At 36.9% G+C, this 16,093-nt stretch overlaps 4 protein-coding genes across 5 annotated transcripts; 3 read left to right on the top strand and 1 right to left on the bottom strand.

Moving 5' to 3' along the window:
- Positions 1–297: 297 nt before the first annotated feature.
- On the top strand, positions 298–4,165 carry LOC123217101 (proteasome subunit beta type-5-B-like). Of its 2 annotated transcripts, XM_044637879.1 has the most exons (9): positions 298–421; positions 864–987; positions 1,087–1,216; positions 1,491–1,597; positions 1,818–1,952; positions 2,037–2,140; positions 2,510–2,610; positions 2,700–2,832; positions 3,845–4,165. In XM_044637879.1, exons 2-8 carry the CDS (start codon positions 874–876, stop codon positions 2,825–2,827), a joined length of 819 nt encoding a protein of 272 aa, XP_044493814.1. In that variant the 5' UTR covers positions 298–421; positions 864–873; the 3' UTR covers positions 2,828–2,832; positions 3,845–4,165. The 2 variants fall into 2 exon arrangements, with proteins under 2 accessions (XP_044493814.1, XP_044493813.1); XM_044637878.1 differs by lacking the exon at positions 3,845–4,165 and having other exon boundaries at positions 2,700–2,959.
- Positions 4,166–5,191: 1,026 nt separating this feature from the next.
- LOC123217100 (receptor protein kinase-like protein ZAR1) lies at positions 5,192–8,777 on the top strand. The gene is made up of 2 exons (XM_044637877.1): positions 5,192–6,840; positions 7,930–8,777. Exons 1-2 carry the CDS (start codon positions 5,337–5,339, stop codon positions 8,568–8,570), a joined length of 2,145 nt encoding a protein of 714 aa, XP_044493812.1. The 5' UTR covers positions 5,192–5,336; the 3' UTR covers positions 8,571–8,777.
- Positions 8,778–9,268: 491 nt separating this feature from the next.
- Positions 9,269–12,536, bottom strand: LOC123215487 (nuclear pore complex protein NUP54-like). Its single transcript, XM_044635605.1, has 9 exons — positions 11,936–12,536; positions 11,787–11,840; positions 11,636–11,695; positions 11,405–11,515; positions 10,913–10,978; positions 10,749–10,835; positions 10,279–10,380; positions 10,030–10,179; positions 9,269–9,738 (listed from the first exon to the last, which is right to left on the bottom strand). The coding sequence occupies exons 1-9, from the start codon at positions 12,452–12,454 to the stop codon at positions 9,622–9,624; spliced, it is 1,266 nt and encodes a 421-aa protein (XP_044491540.1). The 5' UTR covers positions 12,455–12,536; the 3' UTR covers positions 9,269–9,621.
- A 637-nt stretch (positions 12,537–13,173) lies between these two features.
- On the top strand, positions 13,174–15,780 carry LOC123216474 (small ribosomal subunit biogenesis GTPase RsgA 1, mitochondrial). Its single transcript, XM_044636883.1, has 5 exons — positions 13,174–14,046; positions 14,291–14,512; positions 14,608–14,802; positions 14,927–15,120; positions 15,479–15,780. Exons 1-5 carry the CDS (start codon positions 13,390–13,392, stop codon positions 15,666–15,668), a joined length of 1,458 nt encoding a protein of 485 aa, XP_044492818.1. The 5' UTR covers positions 13,174–13,389; the 3' UTR covers positions 15,669–15,780.
- Positions 15,781–16,093: the final 313 nt, after the last annotated feature.

Here is a 16,093-nt window from a genome sequence, read left to right on the forward strand (position 1 = left end):
AAACAAAATTTTTGTTATAATAATAACTTAGATACCTAATGCTATTGTCACATGAGCGGAGTAATTGACAGTTCACAAATAGATTAAAAAAGCCCCATTTCTTAATTTATTAACAAATTTCCTAAATACCCAATCCTTATTTTGATAATAATCGGAAAAATTAATTCAATTATAATAATTTAATATAAGGATAAATATGTCATTATAAAATTTGACATAATGTTAGTAAGATAAGATGTTGGGCAAGTTTCAAGCCCGGCCCATAGTTATTTAAACTTAAACACACAGAACAGACCTGGTCCATAATAATCAAAACTTGCCCGCGCCACAAGAAACACACTGCCTTTATTATTTATCAGCCATTCTCTCCCTTGTGCCTTTCAGTCTCTCAACTGAAGCGTCATTCTCATCTTTGTTAACGGTATGATAATATCTCTTATCCGATTCAATTAAGGTTGCATTTCATTGGAGATCTGTGAGGCTAGCTGCAATTTGTATGTTAGGGTTTATGATATAAAACTTTTTTATCAGATTATTCTCCTACTTCAATTATGGAAGCTATTGAACCTAGAAAATGATATAGGACAGTTAGTGAAGATAGCTTTATTATTGGAGTTCATATTTTCTATTTTAGTTTATGTTTTTACCCAGTTCCATCGTCTATAGGCTTGTATTTTTCTAAATTTTTTATGTTTTCATCATTATAGAAAATTTTAAGTTTATTTATGTAGGAAAATGTAGGTTATTCACTAACGGATCCGAGTTAATTCCTGAACCGAGTGTAAAATAACAATCGTATATAATGTGCGGACTTTCAGTTATTTTGTGTTGGTTTAGAGAGATTAATTTCTTTTTGTTGTTAGGTCTATAAGCATGAAGCTTGACACTAGTGGTCTCGAATCAACTGCTCCTCATTCTGGGGCAATCTGTGAGCCGTTTACTGGTTTCTCTGCTGCTTCATCTTTTGATCTTCCTGTTACTAGTGATGTGAGTTCTAATGAACTGGTTAACAAGATGATGATGCTAGAGCAAAAATTTGGTTTTATTGAATATATTTATTGGTTTGTTTAATTGTTTCCTTCTCAGTTTGATGGGTTTCAAAAGGAATCTGTACAAATGGTGAAGCCTGCAAAGGGGACAACTACACTTGCTTTTATTTTTAAGGAGGGTGTCATGGTTGCTGCTGATTCTCGAGCTAGCATGGGGGGCTATATCTGTATGGCTTCTTTTCCCCTCTTTTTTTTTTTTTTTTTCGTTTTTGCTTACAATTTGTAAATTTAATAACCATAATTTTGAATTGATTTTTGCAATTGTGGCAACATATGTTGAAGGTTTTCTTCCGCATTAGATTAAGTGGATTGAGAAGACATTCATTTCCTATGTATTCTGGCAACTTTTATGTTCTAATAATATTAATGTGTCTGTATTTTCACTTTGTACCTGTATATTATTACCTAAGCACATTGCTATTTCCTTCTTGTTTTTTTCAGCATCACAGTCAGTGAAAAAAATAATTGAAATCAATCCTTATATGCTGGGCACAATGGCTGGAGGAGCTGCTGACTGCCAGTTTTGGCACAGAAATCTGGGCATAAAGGTAATATATTTACAATATGTGCAGTTTATGCATTCATAGTCTATTGGATATAGTATTAGTTGCTACCCCAATGCCTTTTTTACTTGTTGCACAAGTAGCCAAGAGAATTTCTAGGCTTTCTTGATATTTAGGTGCTAATATGTGTATGACTACTATGAATCTTGTAAGACTTCTGTGTTCTCCACACATGAACTAATTGTCAAGTGTTATGCATATTTAGTGCCGGCTCCATGAATTGGCAAACAAGCGCAGAATCTCAGTTACAGGGGCATCAAAGCTGCTGGCTAACATTCTCTACTCTTATCGTGGAATGGGACTGTCTGTCGGGACAATGATAGCCGGATGGGATGAAACCGTAAGTGATTTAATGTTTCTGTTTCTTCTCCATTCTCTCTATTTCTTACTAAGACTCTTTAAGCTGGTCTTTGGTGAATTGTAGGGTCCTGGACTATATTATGTAGACAGTGAAGGAGGAAGACTGAAAGGAACACGGTTCTCTGTTGGATCAGGTTCACCATATGCTTATGGTGTATTAGATAGCGGGTATGTATCTATTCCCCATGTGTTTTTTTTTTCTTTCAGATCCATTGATGTGTAGGCAAGCAATGGTTACAGACTTTAGATCAAGAATGGTTATTCTTGGATGTGTTCTGCCTGGAATAAGGTTGTATTGACCAGAATTGTCATTGTATGATGCAAATTTGTCTAATGAATAGCTGCCTTATTAATGTGTAAATGCTATGGTTTCCCTTCGTGCATTTTTGAATTGTCAGAGCTGAAGTTTTCCCTGCATTTCATGATTTCTATAATTTTATGAAATTATGATCTACTATTTTCATTGTATTGTTGGATGACAATACTGTTTTGCGATATGTATTTTATAATGTATATTTCCTATAAAATTTGTATTAGGTACAAATATGATTTGTCAGTTGAGGAAGCTGCAGAGTTGGCTAGAAGAGCAATTTATCATGCAACTTTCAGGGATGGGGCTAGTGGTGGTGTTGCTAGTGGTACTTTCTCTCGGTCTCTCTTACACACAATCTCTCTCTACAGTATTTTCTTATGTCATGTTTTGATTAAAGTCTTTTCCGTAAATTAGTATATCACGTTGGCCCTAATGGATGGAAGAAGCTGTCTGGTGATGATGTTGGGGAGCTTTACTATCGGTATAATCCTGTTAGCACAAGCACAGTGGAACAAGAAATGGCTGAGTCTAGCTCAACTTAGAGGATGTATGCTCTTCTCATCTGAATTTTGAGTGTGAATGACTTTTTCCGTTGTTCAATAATTGACTTACCGCTTCTAAGATGTTGTTATCTGAATAGAAAAGTAGTAATCTTAAACTACTATTTCACGATATTCCTGTGTTTCATAGATGATATATATGCTTGTGAAGTAGAGTTTTCTCTGGGTTGATCTTCATCCCCTAAGGCATTCATGGATGCACCTTGTTCTAAGGTGATGCTGAATTGTGTGAATGCGGGGCGACTGAATAAGTGAATATTTTTGTTTTCTGGTTGCATCATGAAATGGTCAATTGTTATTAAAATTGGATAGTGGTAATGTCTGACCAAATAAGGACTAGGTAGTTACTTTAGGTACCCATAACTTCGGGGAATTGGAAGGTCAGTAGGTCAGTGTTGATGTAATCTTAATCTAACGTTCTGCTCGTATATCTTGAAAGAGACCTTTCGTTTATAATTGGCAGCAGTTTCCTTGATCAATATATTAATGATTAATTCTAGAAATTCAAAAATTTTGAGAAGGTTGGGTAGTAGTCATTATCCAGTAAATTTGGATTCATTGTTTCTAAGAAGTGAGTCTGGATTTGTGGTGAACGGGGTCCACATTTCTCCATTATCAAGTAGAATAATTAGCCGATATGCCAAATTACAATTCATATCATAGCATTTCTTAGTTGCAAAGCAAACTTTCTTTTTGTCTTATTTTTTGTTTTTTTTCCATTTTATAAATGAATAATTATATTTTTCTAATTTTCTAAACAAGACAAAAGTGAATAGAGACTGGAATGATAAACATTAATTGTGCTCTCCCTCCCCCTTTGGTTGCTTGTACGCATGTTTTCATGATTGAGTTTGAGTATCGTAAAATCATGATTAACATTTCCACTAAAGCAAATATATAATGCAAGTTAGTTGGTTTTTGGAATCAATTCTGGAGAAAGAAGAACCCAATTTTGTCCCTTTTAAAATAACAGTCCAAATTGATTTGTATAATTGACAGCTCTGCTCCAACTTCTGTATCAAGTCTGATCCATTGCAGCAAACACAAGCAAAGCAACTGTCAGCAATACGCAATGCAATCTGCAAATGTGAAGATTTTATGAGCTTGACTTGTGCATAAGTGCTTTGGACTGGACAGTTTTAGCCTTTAGGATTAGGAATCGCGATTCTTGCCTTTTGAATGGTTGAACCAGCAATTGAAAACAATCATCCATGGATATAGTAATATGTCATTATTATTATATAAAATTATATATAATATTTGTATACGAAATATTATTTAATTGAAAATAATCAAACTTGTGAGGTTTATCAAACTAACTATACATACTATTCTTATAGTTTCATTACTATTTCAGATTGGATGATTGATATGACAGAGTTATGAGTGAAAAGAACTTTAATATCAATAATAATCTTAAATCAAATTTGAATTCGATGAACTAATCTGTATTCGGCTCAAATTCAACTTGTATGTATTAAACATTGAGTCAAAGTTGAACCTGTTCAGCCCAAATCCATGCTTACAAACGGGCAGTTACCGGTTTCTGTGTCTAATCTTTGAAATGATAATTCCATTCTAACCATGTAATACGCGCAGTAATTTCCTCGGTGAGTAATTGCCCAATGAATGAGGGGTATGTACATTTGAGGCCGTGGATCGCATGGTAAAACCCATTGATTGGTGAGTGATGAGTTAAATGGCTTACTGTATCAAATTTTGACATGGTATGAAATGAAATGAGCAGGTTTTCTCTCTCTTCTGGGCCTCTGTCTCTGTATGCATGTGCTGAATTTGAGGACGGACAGAAATGAACAGTAACTTAATGCTTCCCTTGTATGCAATAAATCTGCGTTATTGTTAATCTGACTCATACAACTTGTTTCCTAAGAAAGAAAGAATACTTGTTGAAACAAACAAAGAAATACGAGCAGTCTCCATAAACACATCATGTTCATGAATAGGCTGAAGAACCGTAACCAAATATATATATATATATATATATATATATATATATATATATATATTAATCCAAACCAACCCAATCAAGATCAGTTGAAGAAAAAGATAAAGGTATTCCTTAAAAGGCATCTTTACATAATGAAAACATCTTACATTCCAAACAGCAATCAATGAAACTCATGGTTCTCTGTTAACCCAGCTAAAAGAGAAAACAGGGAATCCCAGCTATAAATCTATACATTTAAAGTAATTTTATATTTTTTATATACAAATATATATACATTATAATATTATTATATAATTAAATATTATTTTATTATTAATTTAAAATTATTACTAATATATATGCTGTATAGTTTTATTCATATATTTATTCATCCCCTCTCTTCAGTCTCTTTCTAATAAATACCTCTCCACGTCTGACCACCCTCTTTTCTAGTTCTCTTCTTCTCACTTCTTTTATTCACTGTATATAGTCATTCCATTCTTCTCTCGTTTCATTTCATTTTTCTCTGTCAACAGAAATCAAATGAACAACCATATCTGGGTTCTGTTCTTTCTTTCTTTGCTGTCATTTCAAGCCCCTGAATTCTGTGTTTCTCTTTCGCCTGATGGACTCACTCTCCTTTCGCTTAAATCAGCCATTGATCAACCACCAGACGCCTCTGTGTTCTCCGACTGGAACGAGAACGACCCCACGCCCTGTCACTGGTCCGGCATTTCCTGCATTAACATTTCCGGCTTCCCCGACCCTCGTGTCGTCGGCATCGCTATTTCCGGGCAAAATCTACATGGCTATATTCCCTCCGAGCTCGGTTCTTTAGCCTATCTCCGTAGACTCAACCTTCACAACAACAACTTGTACGGGTCAATCCCTGTTCAGTTGTTTAACGCCACTGCACTTCAAAGTCTTTTTCTCTACGGTAATAATCTCTCCGGTTCTCTCCCGCCTTCAATCTGCGACCTCCCTAGACTCCAAAACCTCGATCTCTCTAACAATTCTTTAACTGGCTCTCTTCCTGATGATTTAAAGAATTGCAAACATTTACAAAGGCTTATACTTGCTCAAAACAAATTGTCCGGGAAGCTTCCAGGAGGGATTTGGTCAGTGTTAGAAAATTTAGTACAGCTTGATCTCTCCGCAAATGATTTTCAAGGTCCCATACCCAATGATCTTGGTGGGTTACAGTCTTTATCAGGTACTCTTAATTTATCTTTCAACCATTTATCCGGTGAAATCCCGAAATCGCTTGGGAATTTACCGGTCACCGTCAGTTTTGATCTTAGAAACAATAATTTAAGCGGTGAAATACCTCAAACGGGGTCTTTTGCTAACCAAGGACCTACTGCTTTTCTTAACAATCCTCAATTATGCGGGTTTCCTCTTCAGAAAACTTGCAAAGACTCTTCAGATAGCCAACAGGAATCCCAAAATTCGGCTCCGGATTCCGATAAGAATAAAAGAAAAGGCTTGAGTCCCGGTTTGATTATATTAATATCAGTGGCTGATGCTGCTGGTGTTGCAATTATTGGTGTAGTGATAGTTTGCATTTACTGGAGAAAGAAAGATTCAAATGGTGGATGTAGCTGTACTGGAAAACGCAAACTCGGAGGAAATGAAAAGGGTAAGCTCCGTTCTTGTCTTTGCATTAACGGTTTCAGAAACGAAGATTCAGAATTTGAGGATCAAGATAAATCAGAGAAAACGAAATGTGAAGGAGAGCTGGTGGCAGTTGATAAAGGGTTTTCGATTGAACTTGATGAGTTGCTGAAAGCTTCGGCTTATGTACTGGGAAAAAGCGGCTTGGGGATTGTGTACAAGGTTGTTCTCGGAAATGGCGTGCCAGTGGCTGTGAGGAGACTTGGTGAAGGAGGAGGACAGAGATACAAAGAGTTCGTCACTGAAGTTCAGGCCATTGCTAAAGTAAAACATCCTAATATTGTCAAATTGAGAGCTTATTATTGGGCACCAGATGAAAAGCTTCTAATCTGTGATTTCATTTCCAATGGCAACTTAGCCAATGCTCTTCGAGGTCAGTTCCTAATTGAATACTTTTTTTCTCTCAGTTTTTGTCAGTTACTGTTGTGTTTTCATAAATTCTTTCCTGAAAAGAAATTTCTACCTGAACAAAGGGTTACATTCTAGCTGGGTAAAGGATGCGTGGTCAATGATCATATTTGACAATACTCGTGCACGTGGTGAACCCAGCATCGGCACGGACCCATATGCCCATATTCCCTTTACCTTCAAGACCGAAAATCAAAAGGAAATATAAAAAAAAAAATTGGACCTTGACCTTGATAAGACATTTCACAGGAATAATTGCAAGGGTTTTAGGTATAATGCTGAGGTAGGATGGATGGATTGATGGTTGTTTCTGTTTTTTTAACTTTGTGAATGAGAGATGTTCAGAAATGGTAGGCCCTTTGGTGTCTGTTTGGTAGCCAGACAAGCGGTAAGTTTACTGTTTTCAAAAGTAGTTTGAGGGGTAAGGAAGTGGTTTTACTGTTTTGATGTAAAAAAGGACCTAAAATAATTTTTTAATATTAAAATTTTAATTTATTTAATATGATAATCATCAAATTGACCATTAAGAGAAATTTTTCTTTATAAAAAAAAGATAAACAATCTTTATTATTCTTGTAATAGAGAGGTTGAAATAAAAATTGATATTTCTATAAGAATAAAAATAGAGATAAAGGTTTAGATTCCCTCTCGACCACTCCCATTATTCCCCTTTGCCATCTCTAATGGGCATTACTTAAATCACCAGGCCGCATTTTCTGGTTTAGCTTTCTTTCAAATTAATTTCTTCAGCCCCACATAGCATCGCATTTTCTGGTTTTGCATGGAATATATTGTAAAGCTTGCACGTCTTATTTGACGGTTCCATTTAAAGTGGGTTTTCTTTCTTTTGACCTTAAATAAAAGATTATAACTTTTAGAGAGAAAAGTCAAGACTTTGTATTCCTTTTTTTGCAGTACCCAGTTTTGCAAACAACCCTATGTTTTCTTTCCTTTGAAGCGCTGGAATTACAAGTTTCTTTTTACATTTAACGAGAGTTTTGAACTTTATAATCGATGGAAATTTACTATACTAAACTAAACGTACATTTTACAGGGAGAAGTGGGCAGCCATCTTCAAGCGGTCTATCATGGTCAACAAGGCTTAGAGTTGTAAAGGGAACAGCTCGGGGTTTGGCCTATCTTCATGAATGCAGTCCAAGAAAATTTGTCCATGGAGATATCAAACCATCAAACATTCTGCTTGACAATGACTTCCAGCCTCACATTTCTGATTTTGGACTCAACAGACTCGTACACATCACGGCGAATAGCCCTTCTTGCTCTGGTGGATTTATGGGCGGCGCTCTCCCTTACATGAAGTCTGTCCAAACAGAAACTGCCAACAATTACAAAGCTCCGGAGGCTCGAGTTCCCGGAAACCGACCCACACAGAAATGGGACGTCTTTTCGTTCGGCGTTGTTCTGCTGGAATTACTTACCGGAAAGTCTCCTCAACTTTCAGCCACCACATCGACGTCCATCGAAGTTCCAGACCTGGTGAAGTGGATCCGAAAAGGCTTTGAAGAAGAGAATCCATTATCAGATATGGTGGATCCGATTTTGCTGCAAGAAGTCCATGCTAAAAAGGAAGTGCTGGCAGTTTTTCATGTGGCGCTCGCCTGCACGGAGGTAGACCCGGATGTCCGGCCTAGGATGAAAAATCTGTCAGAAAATCTTGACAGGATTGGCTCATAAAACAGATTTTGGAGCCGAAATTTCTTTATTTTGCAAGCGGCAATTCATTTTTCCAACATTTTTCTTTTTTTTATAGCTTTCTTGGAACATATATTTGATTTATTTTTCAACTGTGGCAATTGGCAAAAATTTGTAGGTAGATAATTTGTAATATAAATTTCTATTCTAGTTTCCCAAGACATGATATTTCTATATTTTTCAAATCAACAAAGCTTCATCATCGAGAAGAGTCTAAGCGTCTTCCTTCGTCATTTGAAAGGGTGTTTAGGCTAAAACTTGGATAGAGAATAATCTTTTGGCTATATTTTCAATGTTTGACACAAGATGCCAGGATTGGGGCTCATTTCGCACTTCCCTTTCTTGGTAGTTTTTTGGCAAATCAATTGGGCCAAGAGTAAAATTGAAATAGAACTACACGATTGAGGTACATGGATGATATAAAATGGATATGAAATGCATCAGCAAGCTTGCTGATCTAAGCTTGCAAGTCGTATTATATGAGCAACCAAATAACTTGCATGAAGATGTTACAGTTTCCCTTTACTTGATTCGATTGTTTCTCATACCCCTAACACGACCAATTTGAATCAAATTGTCACCAGAAAACACCTTAGAATGAGGCCAAAATGGATCAATTTCTTACAAGTACTAAGCTTCGATGCTGCTGCTTTCTACATAAACTTCAAATGACACTGGTCTGAAACCCCACAAAATTGTCATAATCTTCTTATTGTTCACAGCTCATCGTCTACTCCTTGCTACGGCAAACAGTTTTCAGTAAGCCGAAAATTCAGTACTAAATTCATTATCTTGGGACTCTTACTCCAGTATGTCTGCTTTTCTAAGTTAAAAAAATACAAGTACAGAATGGGGACTTCTACATTTTGAATACAATGGGAGTTGTTATGCTCTAAGGTTTATCCATCTTTTCCGGTCATCACTTCAACAACGTTGTTGGAGACACAATTTCTAAAGTAGCAGTTAATTTCCTAGTTGGATTCACTGCAAATTTTAAACCACCTCAAAAGATTAATTAAAAACAACCAGACTTTTAGCTCACATCTTCTGTCATCTCTGTGTCTTCAGCCATTATAATCTGCATGTCCCTAATATCTCGCTTCAACACACTGCCAAGCCTTGCAACGGCCTCAGTCTGCTGTTGTAAAACCTGTGCCCACATAACACAAAGAATCTTTCATTTCAACTTGAATATATTATGAACTGTGGACAAAAAAGCAGGCAAAACCATGTATTGCTATGCCAAATCCATTAATTCCATAAAGGGTGAAACCCTATATTGCTTTCAATGAAAATGTAACAGAAGGCAAATGGTCTGAAATTTATGTGAACTCACCAAAACACTGTCAAAGATTGCATGTAACTTCCAATGTCAAATTTGCAAAAGCTATTATAACCTTTGTAAAGGGAAGGACACATCATTTGAACCCATGGAACTTACCTCTTGCATGTCTGCGAGACTCTGTTCATGTATTTTCGTTGATCCTGGAAGATAGATAGAACCACCAGCACCAAAGGCATTTGCTTGAACACGAGACACAGTAAGGAGGCTTTGGACCCTCCTAGAAAGTTCTGCTCCCGATCCTTTCAGCTAAAAATGACTTAGCTCATAAGAAATGACAAAAGATGCAGAAAAGCAGGAAGCCAAAAATTTAAAAAAAAAAAAAAATCACAGAAAAGTAAGATCAACCTGTCTTGTTATCGCAGCTAACTTCTCTGCCAACTCAGCTTCTCCTTTCATTAAGGGTAATCGACAACCTTTACCCTCCAATGCTTCCACAATTCTCATTACCTATAAGATTGCCGACACAATAATAGGTCAAATTGACTACACTAGATCCAAGTGCATGAATTAATAACACAAGAACTAAATGTTTCCTGGATGACGCAGCCATGAATGTCCAACTACCTACTACCATGAATGTCCAACTACCTACTACCAACTGATAGCAATAAGACATTTCCAGGCCATTTCAAGCAAAAAACAATGGAAAAAAGACCAAAATTTATCGCACAACCAAACTTCGCCACTATTTCAAGGTCAAAAGATTGTTGATCACTAACAATGGCCCACTGGAAAAGATCAAGTGTCTAGCATAAAGCATAGAAACATTCTACTGATTTTTTAAAATCAAACAGTTGATAGGAAATTGCTCCTACCCTTAAAAGGCGCCTTTGAAGACTTTGCTCCTTTTGTTTCATTCTTTCTATCCAAGGCAGAGTTTCAGCTTGAAAATGCCTTTGAAGCTACAAAAAATTATCAGAGGTTAAAAGAAATTTTGAATTGAAGATACACATATACCACCAGGGAAATATGAGAATACCATTTTCACATTGCTTTGAGTAATTCGTAATCTTTCAGCATCTGAAAGAATGACTTCATCCTGGACCTGCATTAAGCCCATAGTTAATACATAAGAAAATCCACAACTACAGACCATTGATAGAAACAGTAAAACAAAGGAACAAGTACATAAAACTCAAAAGACAAGCCTTGGATTACATTTCAGCTATTACACTTGCCACCTTATTTTTCATTAGGCAAGCAAATCACAAAAACAAGAAAAAAAATGGCGACTGCAGCTGAATAGTCATAAAAGAAAAATGGTGTAACTGCAGCTGAGTAGTCATTATGTTACAGCAGAGGAGTCTGCTCCTTGTCATAATATTTTCTTTGTCTCCTTAATGTGCTCATCAATATTAAACTTTTGACATATTATCTAGTAGAGCTTCCAATGGTTTTGTCTGAGCATAAAAGTGATGTACAAGAATTATATATAACCAAAATATTTCATACATAAAATTTAAATGAAAACCTTTAGGCGGTTGGAAAGATCCTTGAAACCCTGAACAAGCTGAGGCCACAAGCGTTCTCGGTCTGTACTATGCATACCCTGTAGTTTTCCCATAGCTTCTGCCCACATGATCTACCAATGCAAACTATTCTCCACACTTAGCAAAAGAAAACTCAACAAAATGGCAACACAAGCTTCAAGGTAAATTATCAATTTACAAACCAGGTAAAATGGAAAAAAAAACACACTCACATCGGAAACGCCAGCTGGCTTCACCCTATACTGCGGTTCAGTAACACTAAACAACAAATGCTGCAAAATTAACACATTAAGTAAACAAACAAAACCCTAGTCCTCGCGTAATCAAATTTCAAGTTTAGAAGTGACGAGAAACTAAACCAACCTTAAAAGCATATTTAGGATTTGTTGGGTCATCCTTGTAAGCATCAACAATAGCCTAGAAACATACACAACAAAAAATAAATAAAATATATTAAATCAAAACCAAAAGTTATGGTTACGGTTTAAGACTGACACAGAAGCAAACAAAACCTGAATGTCGCGATCGGCGAGGGAGAAGGGGAGCGGAGCCACAGGAGCCATCTGAGTAGTCAATTGAGAATTGGGGAAGGGTGTTGGCTGTAACGGCGTAGACTGATTTTGAAATCCGAATCCAGTAAATGCGCTACCAGCCGGTTGCTGAAAAAGCGGATTCTGCTGCACTTGTTGTTGAGGTTGTGAAGAGAATGGAGTTGAAAATAAAGAGGATCCAAACGACGATGTAGACGGAGTGCCAAAGGCAGGCGTCGAAGACGGAGCACCGAAGGCTGGAGTTGAAGACAGTGTGCCGAAGGCTGGCGTCGCAGACGGTGTGCCGAAGGCTGGAGTTGAAGACGGTGTGCCGAAGGCCGGAGTTGAAGATGGAGAGCCAAAGGCCGGAGTTGAAGATGGAGTGCCGAAGGCCGGCATCAGAGATGGAGTTACAAACGCCGGCGTCGAAGATGGGGTTCCAAAAGCCGGCGTCGAAGATGGAGTGCCGAAGGCCGGCGATGAAGCTTGAGCTCCAAACATTTTGGCTATGTAGTGCACGGGAAGGTTTTGTGCTTAAAGTAGCTACGTATGAGGTTTTAATTTGGTTGGCGTTTAGAAATTGAGGCTGGGCTTGGGTTTTAATCTAATATTTGAATTGGCGGCCCGCCAGCCACTCGATCAGCGAGACCAGAGGAGCAATTTTAAACAAGAAACAATCCCTTTGTTTTTTTCTTACGAAATTTAATTCAAATTAATATAATTCAAAATTAAATTAAATTGTCTTAAAATTAATATAAAAATAATTCAAACTAACTCGAATAATTAAAAAAAATATTATTATAATATACTTTATCAGGGACAGAATAAATAATTGTTGAATAACAAATATCCATAACATTTGAAATTCTTACATATCACATAAAATTATATATATCTATACATAATTATAATTATTTTTATTTTATTTAAAAATTAATTTATATTTTAATTATAAGAGTGAGATTTGATTATTAAGAGTACCAACGTATTTAAATATTTTGACATAATTTTTTTAAACAATTTATAAATAAGTTAAAATATTATATCGAGCTCAACACCAAACATATACTCCTCTATATCAATAAATGGTCTAAAATTTGATACATTTATTCTATATTGATAGGCTTATAATAAATATTACTTTACAATTTTAATCTAATTCATGAATTTATAAGTTATAATAACATGAAACCAAAATTTAGGCCTATCTTTTCTTCTGCGGATGCAATTGTGAAGCGATGTCGTTTAAGTCAACGAAGCTGTAAATGTTTGTTGCTAATCATTACTCGAAGAAGCTTACCGGACACTCAAATGCACCCAAATGCTTCAGTTTATAAAAACGGATAAAATCCGAAGGCGTGACCGTGACTCCTCACTTACACTGTTTTCATCTCTCCAAAGTTTGATCGAAAATTATCGTTAAACTAACCGTCTCCATGCCGATCCCTTCAATCTCTCTCTTCCGTTACCGAACAATCGCCGTTAACAACCTCCTCCGCCACGTGTCAACAATCCACCTCCGTCAAGCCTCAATCGTCACCGCCGCAGCTAAGCAGCAGCAACAAAAACCTAAAAACTTTGTTAACAAGAATCTCCTCAGAGCCAAACAACACACTTTGAAAGAATTCTCCTCTCTTGCTCCGGTTCTCTCACCACAGGACAAGCCGAACCTGACCGAGTCCCAAGCCATAGGCACTGTTGCCGCGGCCCAAGCGAATTTCATGCGTGTGATTGTCCAATCAGAAACTTCTGGACCCTCCGATTCTTCTGCCAGCAACGGTATTGGAGTGGAGCTGCTTTGTGTGGTGAAAGCCGTACTGAAGAAGATAAAACGGAGAGTATTGGTAGGGGATAAGGTGGTGGTCGGGTCCATTGATTGGGTGGACCGCAGAGGCATGATTGAAAATGTGTTTCAACGGAGTACGGAGATTCTGGACCCTCCGGTCGCCAATGTGGACCATTTGCTCGTGCTTTTTTCAATGGACCAGCCCAAGCCAGAACCATTTACGCTCACAAGGTTCTTGGTTGAGGCTGAGTCGACAGGAATTCCACTCACTCTAGCATTGAACAAAGTAGAGCTCGTTGATAAGGAGGTTAGATACATTTTTTTTTTAATGTTTTACTCAAATCTGCATTCTAAGTTTGTTGAGTTTCTAATTTGAATTGGCATGTTATTCGGATATAATATCCATATGATTGAAGGGGAAAGTAAAGTTTGCTTATTATTAAGTTTATTGCAATTTTACTTGAGTCTCACTAAGTACTTCTGTTCTATTTTAATGAAGCGCACTTTCTATAATTCCAGTGTTGTTAATGCTAGAACTCTTCGCTCTGCAGACACTGGTTGGATGGAATACTAGGCTGCATAGTTGGGGCTATGAACCACTGTTTTGCAGTGTTGAATCAAAATATGGTCTTGGCTCTCTTGCATCAAAATTGAAAGATCAAACAACTGTAATTGTGGGTCCAAGTGGAGTTGGGAAATCTAGTCTTATTAACGCTTTGAGAAGCAATCCTAGTGTTACTGATGCTGCTGAAGGGGATAATTGGTTTGAACCCGTGGGTTTATCCTAACTCTGCTCCTTTACTTATTTGTCATTCCTTTTGTTTGTGTTTGGTTTATTCGATTGTTCTTGTACATTCACTGTCTTCAGATTTTGGGAAGCAAATGGTTTGAGGATCAGCGTGTTGGGGAAGTTTCAACCAGGAGTGGCAGGGGAAAGCATACCACTCGTAATGTTTCTTTGCTTCCATTATCTGGAGGAGGTTATCTAGCTGATACTCCTGGGTTTAATCAACCTAGTTTAATAAAAGTAACTAAGCAATCTCTTGCACAAGCTTTCCCCGAGGTTTGTGCTATTAGCTTGTTGACAACGATGTTTATTTAAGCTTTGGCTGTGTTAAATTTATGAACTGGTGGTGTGACGTTCTCTTTTCTATTGTTGATTCTTCATGTATATGTTTTCTCCACAGATTCAGAAAATGTTGAAAGCCAACGAGCCCTTGAAATGTACATTCAACAACTGCTTGCATCTAGGTGAACCAGGGTGCGTTGTAAAAGGGGATTGGGAAAGATATCAATACTATTTTCAACTTCTTGATGAGATCAGAATCAGAGAGGAGTTTCAGTTGAGGACATTTGGAACCAAAAGAGAGGGTGATGTAAGGTATGCAAAATTAGATTCTTGTGATAGCTACATATTACCATAATTCCCACTAGTGAAACTAAAAGTCAGATGATGTTATGTTCGATAAGCTTAATGGCCCCAAAAAATTAGAGTTGGGTTTGACAGAAACATTTTGGTCTGAAGTAGCATTTATGTTTCATTAGTCTCTACCACAATTAGATTTTGTAATTAGTATTATGTTGACGACACCTCTTATCTTTTTCCTGGACTTCCTTTTTCTCTTTTACCTAAAATAATATACAGAAAATGTGGTTTAGTTGCTTACTAGCATATTTTCTCACTCTGCAGTACAATTCTGGTTTGAAGACTGAATTTCCAATTGTCAAATTGTTTGTAGGTACAAGATGGGAGACATGGGAGTTCAGCAAGCTGAGCCACGATTGGAGCTTAAAAAGCACCGAAGAAAGTCTCGCAAGAGGATCAATCAGTCGATACTAGATGAGTTAAATGAGCTGGATGAGGACGAAGATGAGTTAAACTGGGAAAATGATCCCCTTTTGAGAGCTATGAGGGATGAAAGCCAGTAGAAAGTTTAAAAAATACTGTGTAACTGAGTAGTTTCATGACCATTCTTTTTGTTACAGTGGCTAAACTGAACTTCTCGTGCAGATACCAATGTATAAAATTGTCTTTGTTAAATTTGCGAGTAAGTCCTTGTATAATGGCTGCTAATGGGACTGATTTAGATCTAATGTGTTAACATGTGCAATTCCTGATCTGTCTTTCTTTTCCTTTTTCCTGGTATGCATAATGCTAGGTGTTAATTTTGAAGAAATAGATGTCTGGGATTAAAGGACAGTTGCGTAGCAATGTTGGACCACTTAGCAATGATTAATCTGCAAAACTCTTTAATACCACCATTAGATTGATTAGGGGGCAAGGTAAGCTCTCCTCATTTATAATTTAGGTGTTGAAGGGGATGCCCTGTGTTAGGTGAAGCCAGCTTGTTAGC

This window comes from Mangifera indica, chromosome 5 (assembly GCF_011075055.1).
Source record: "Mangifera indica cultivar Alphonso chromosome 5, CATAS_Mindica_2.1, whole genome shotgun sequence".
Lineage (NCBI taxonomy): Eukaryota > Viridiplantae > Streptophyta > Magnoliopsida > Sapindales > Anacardiaceae > Mangifera > Mangifera indica.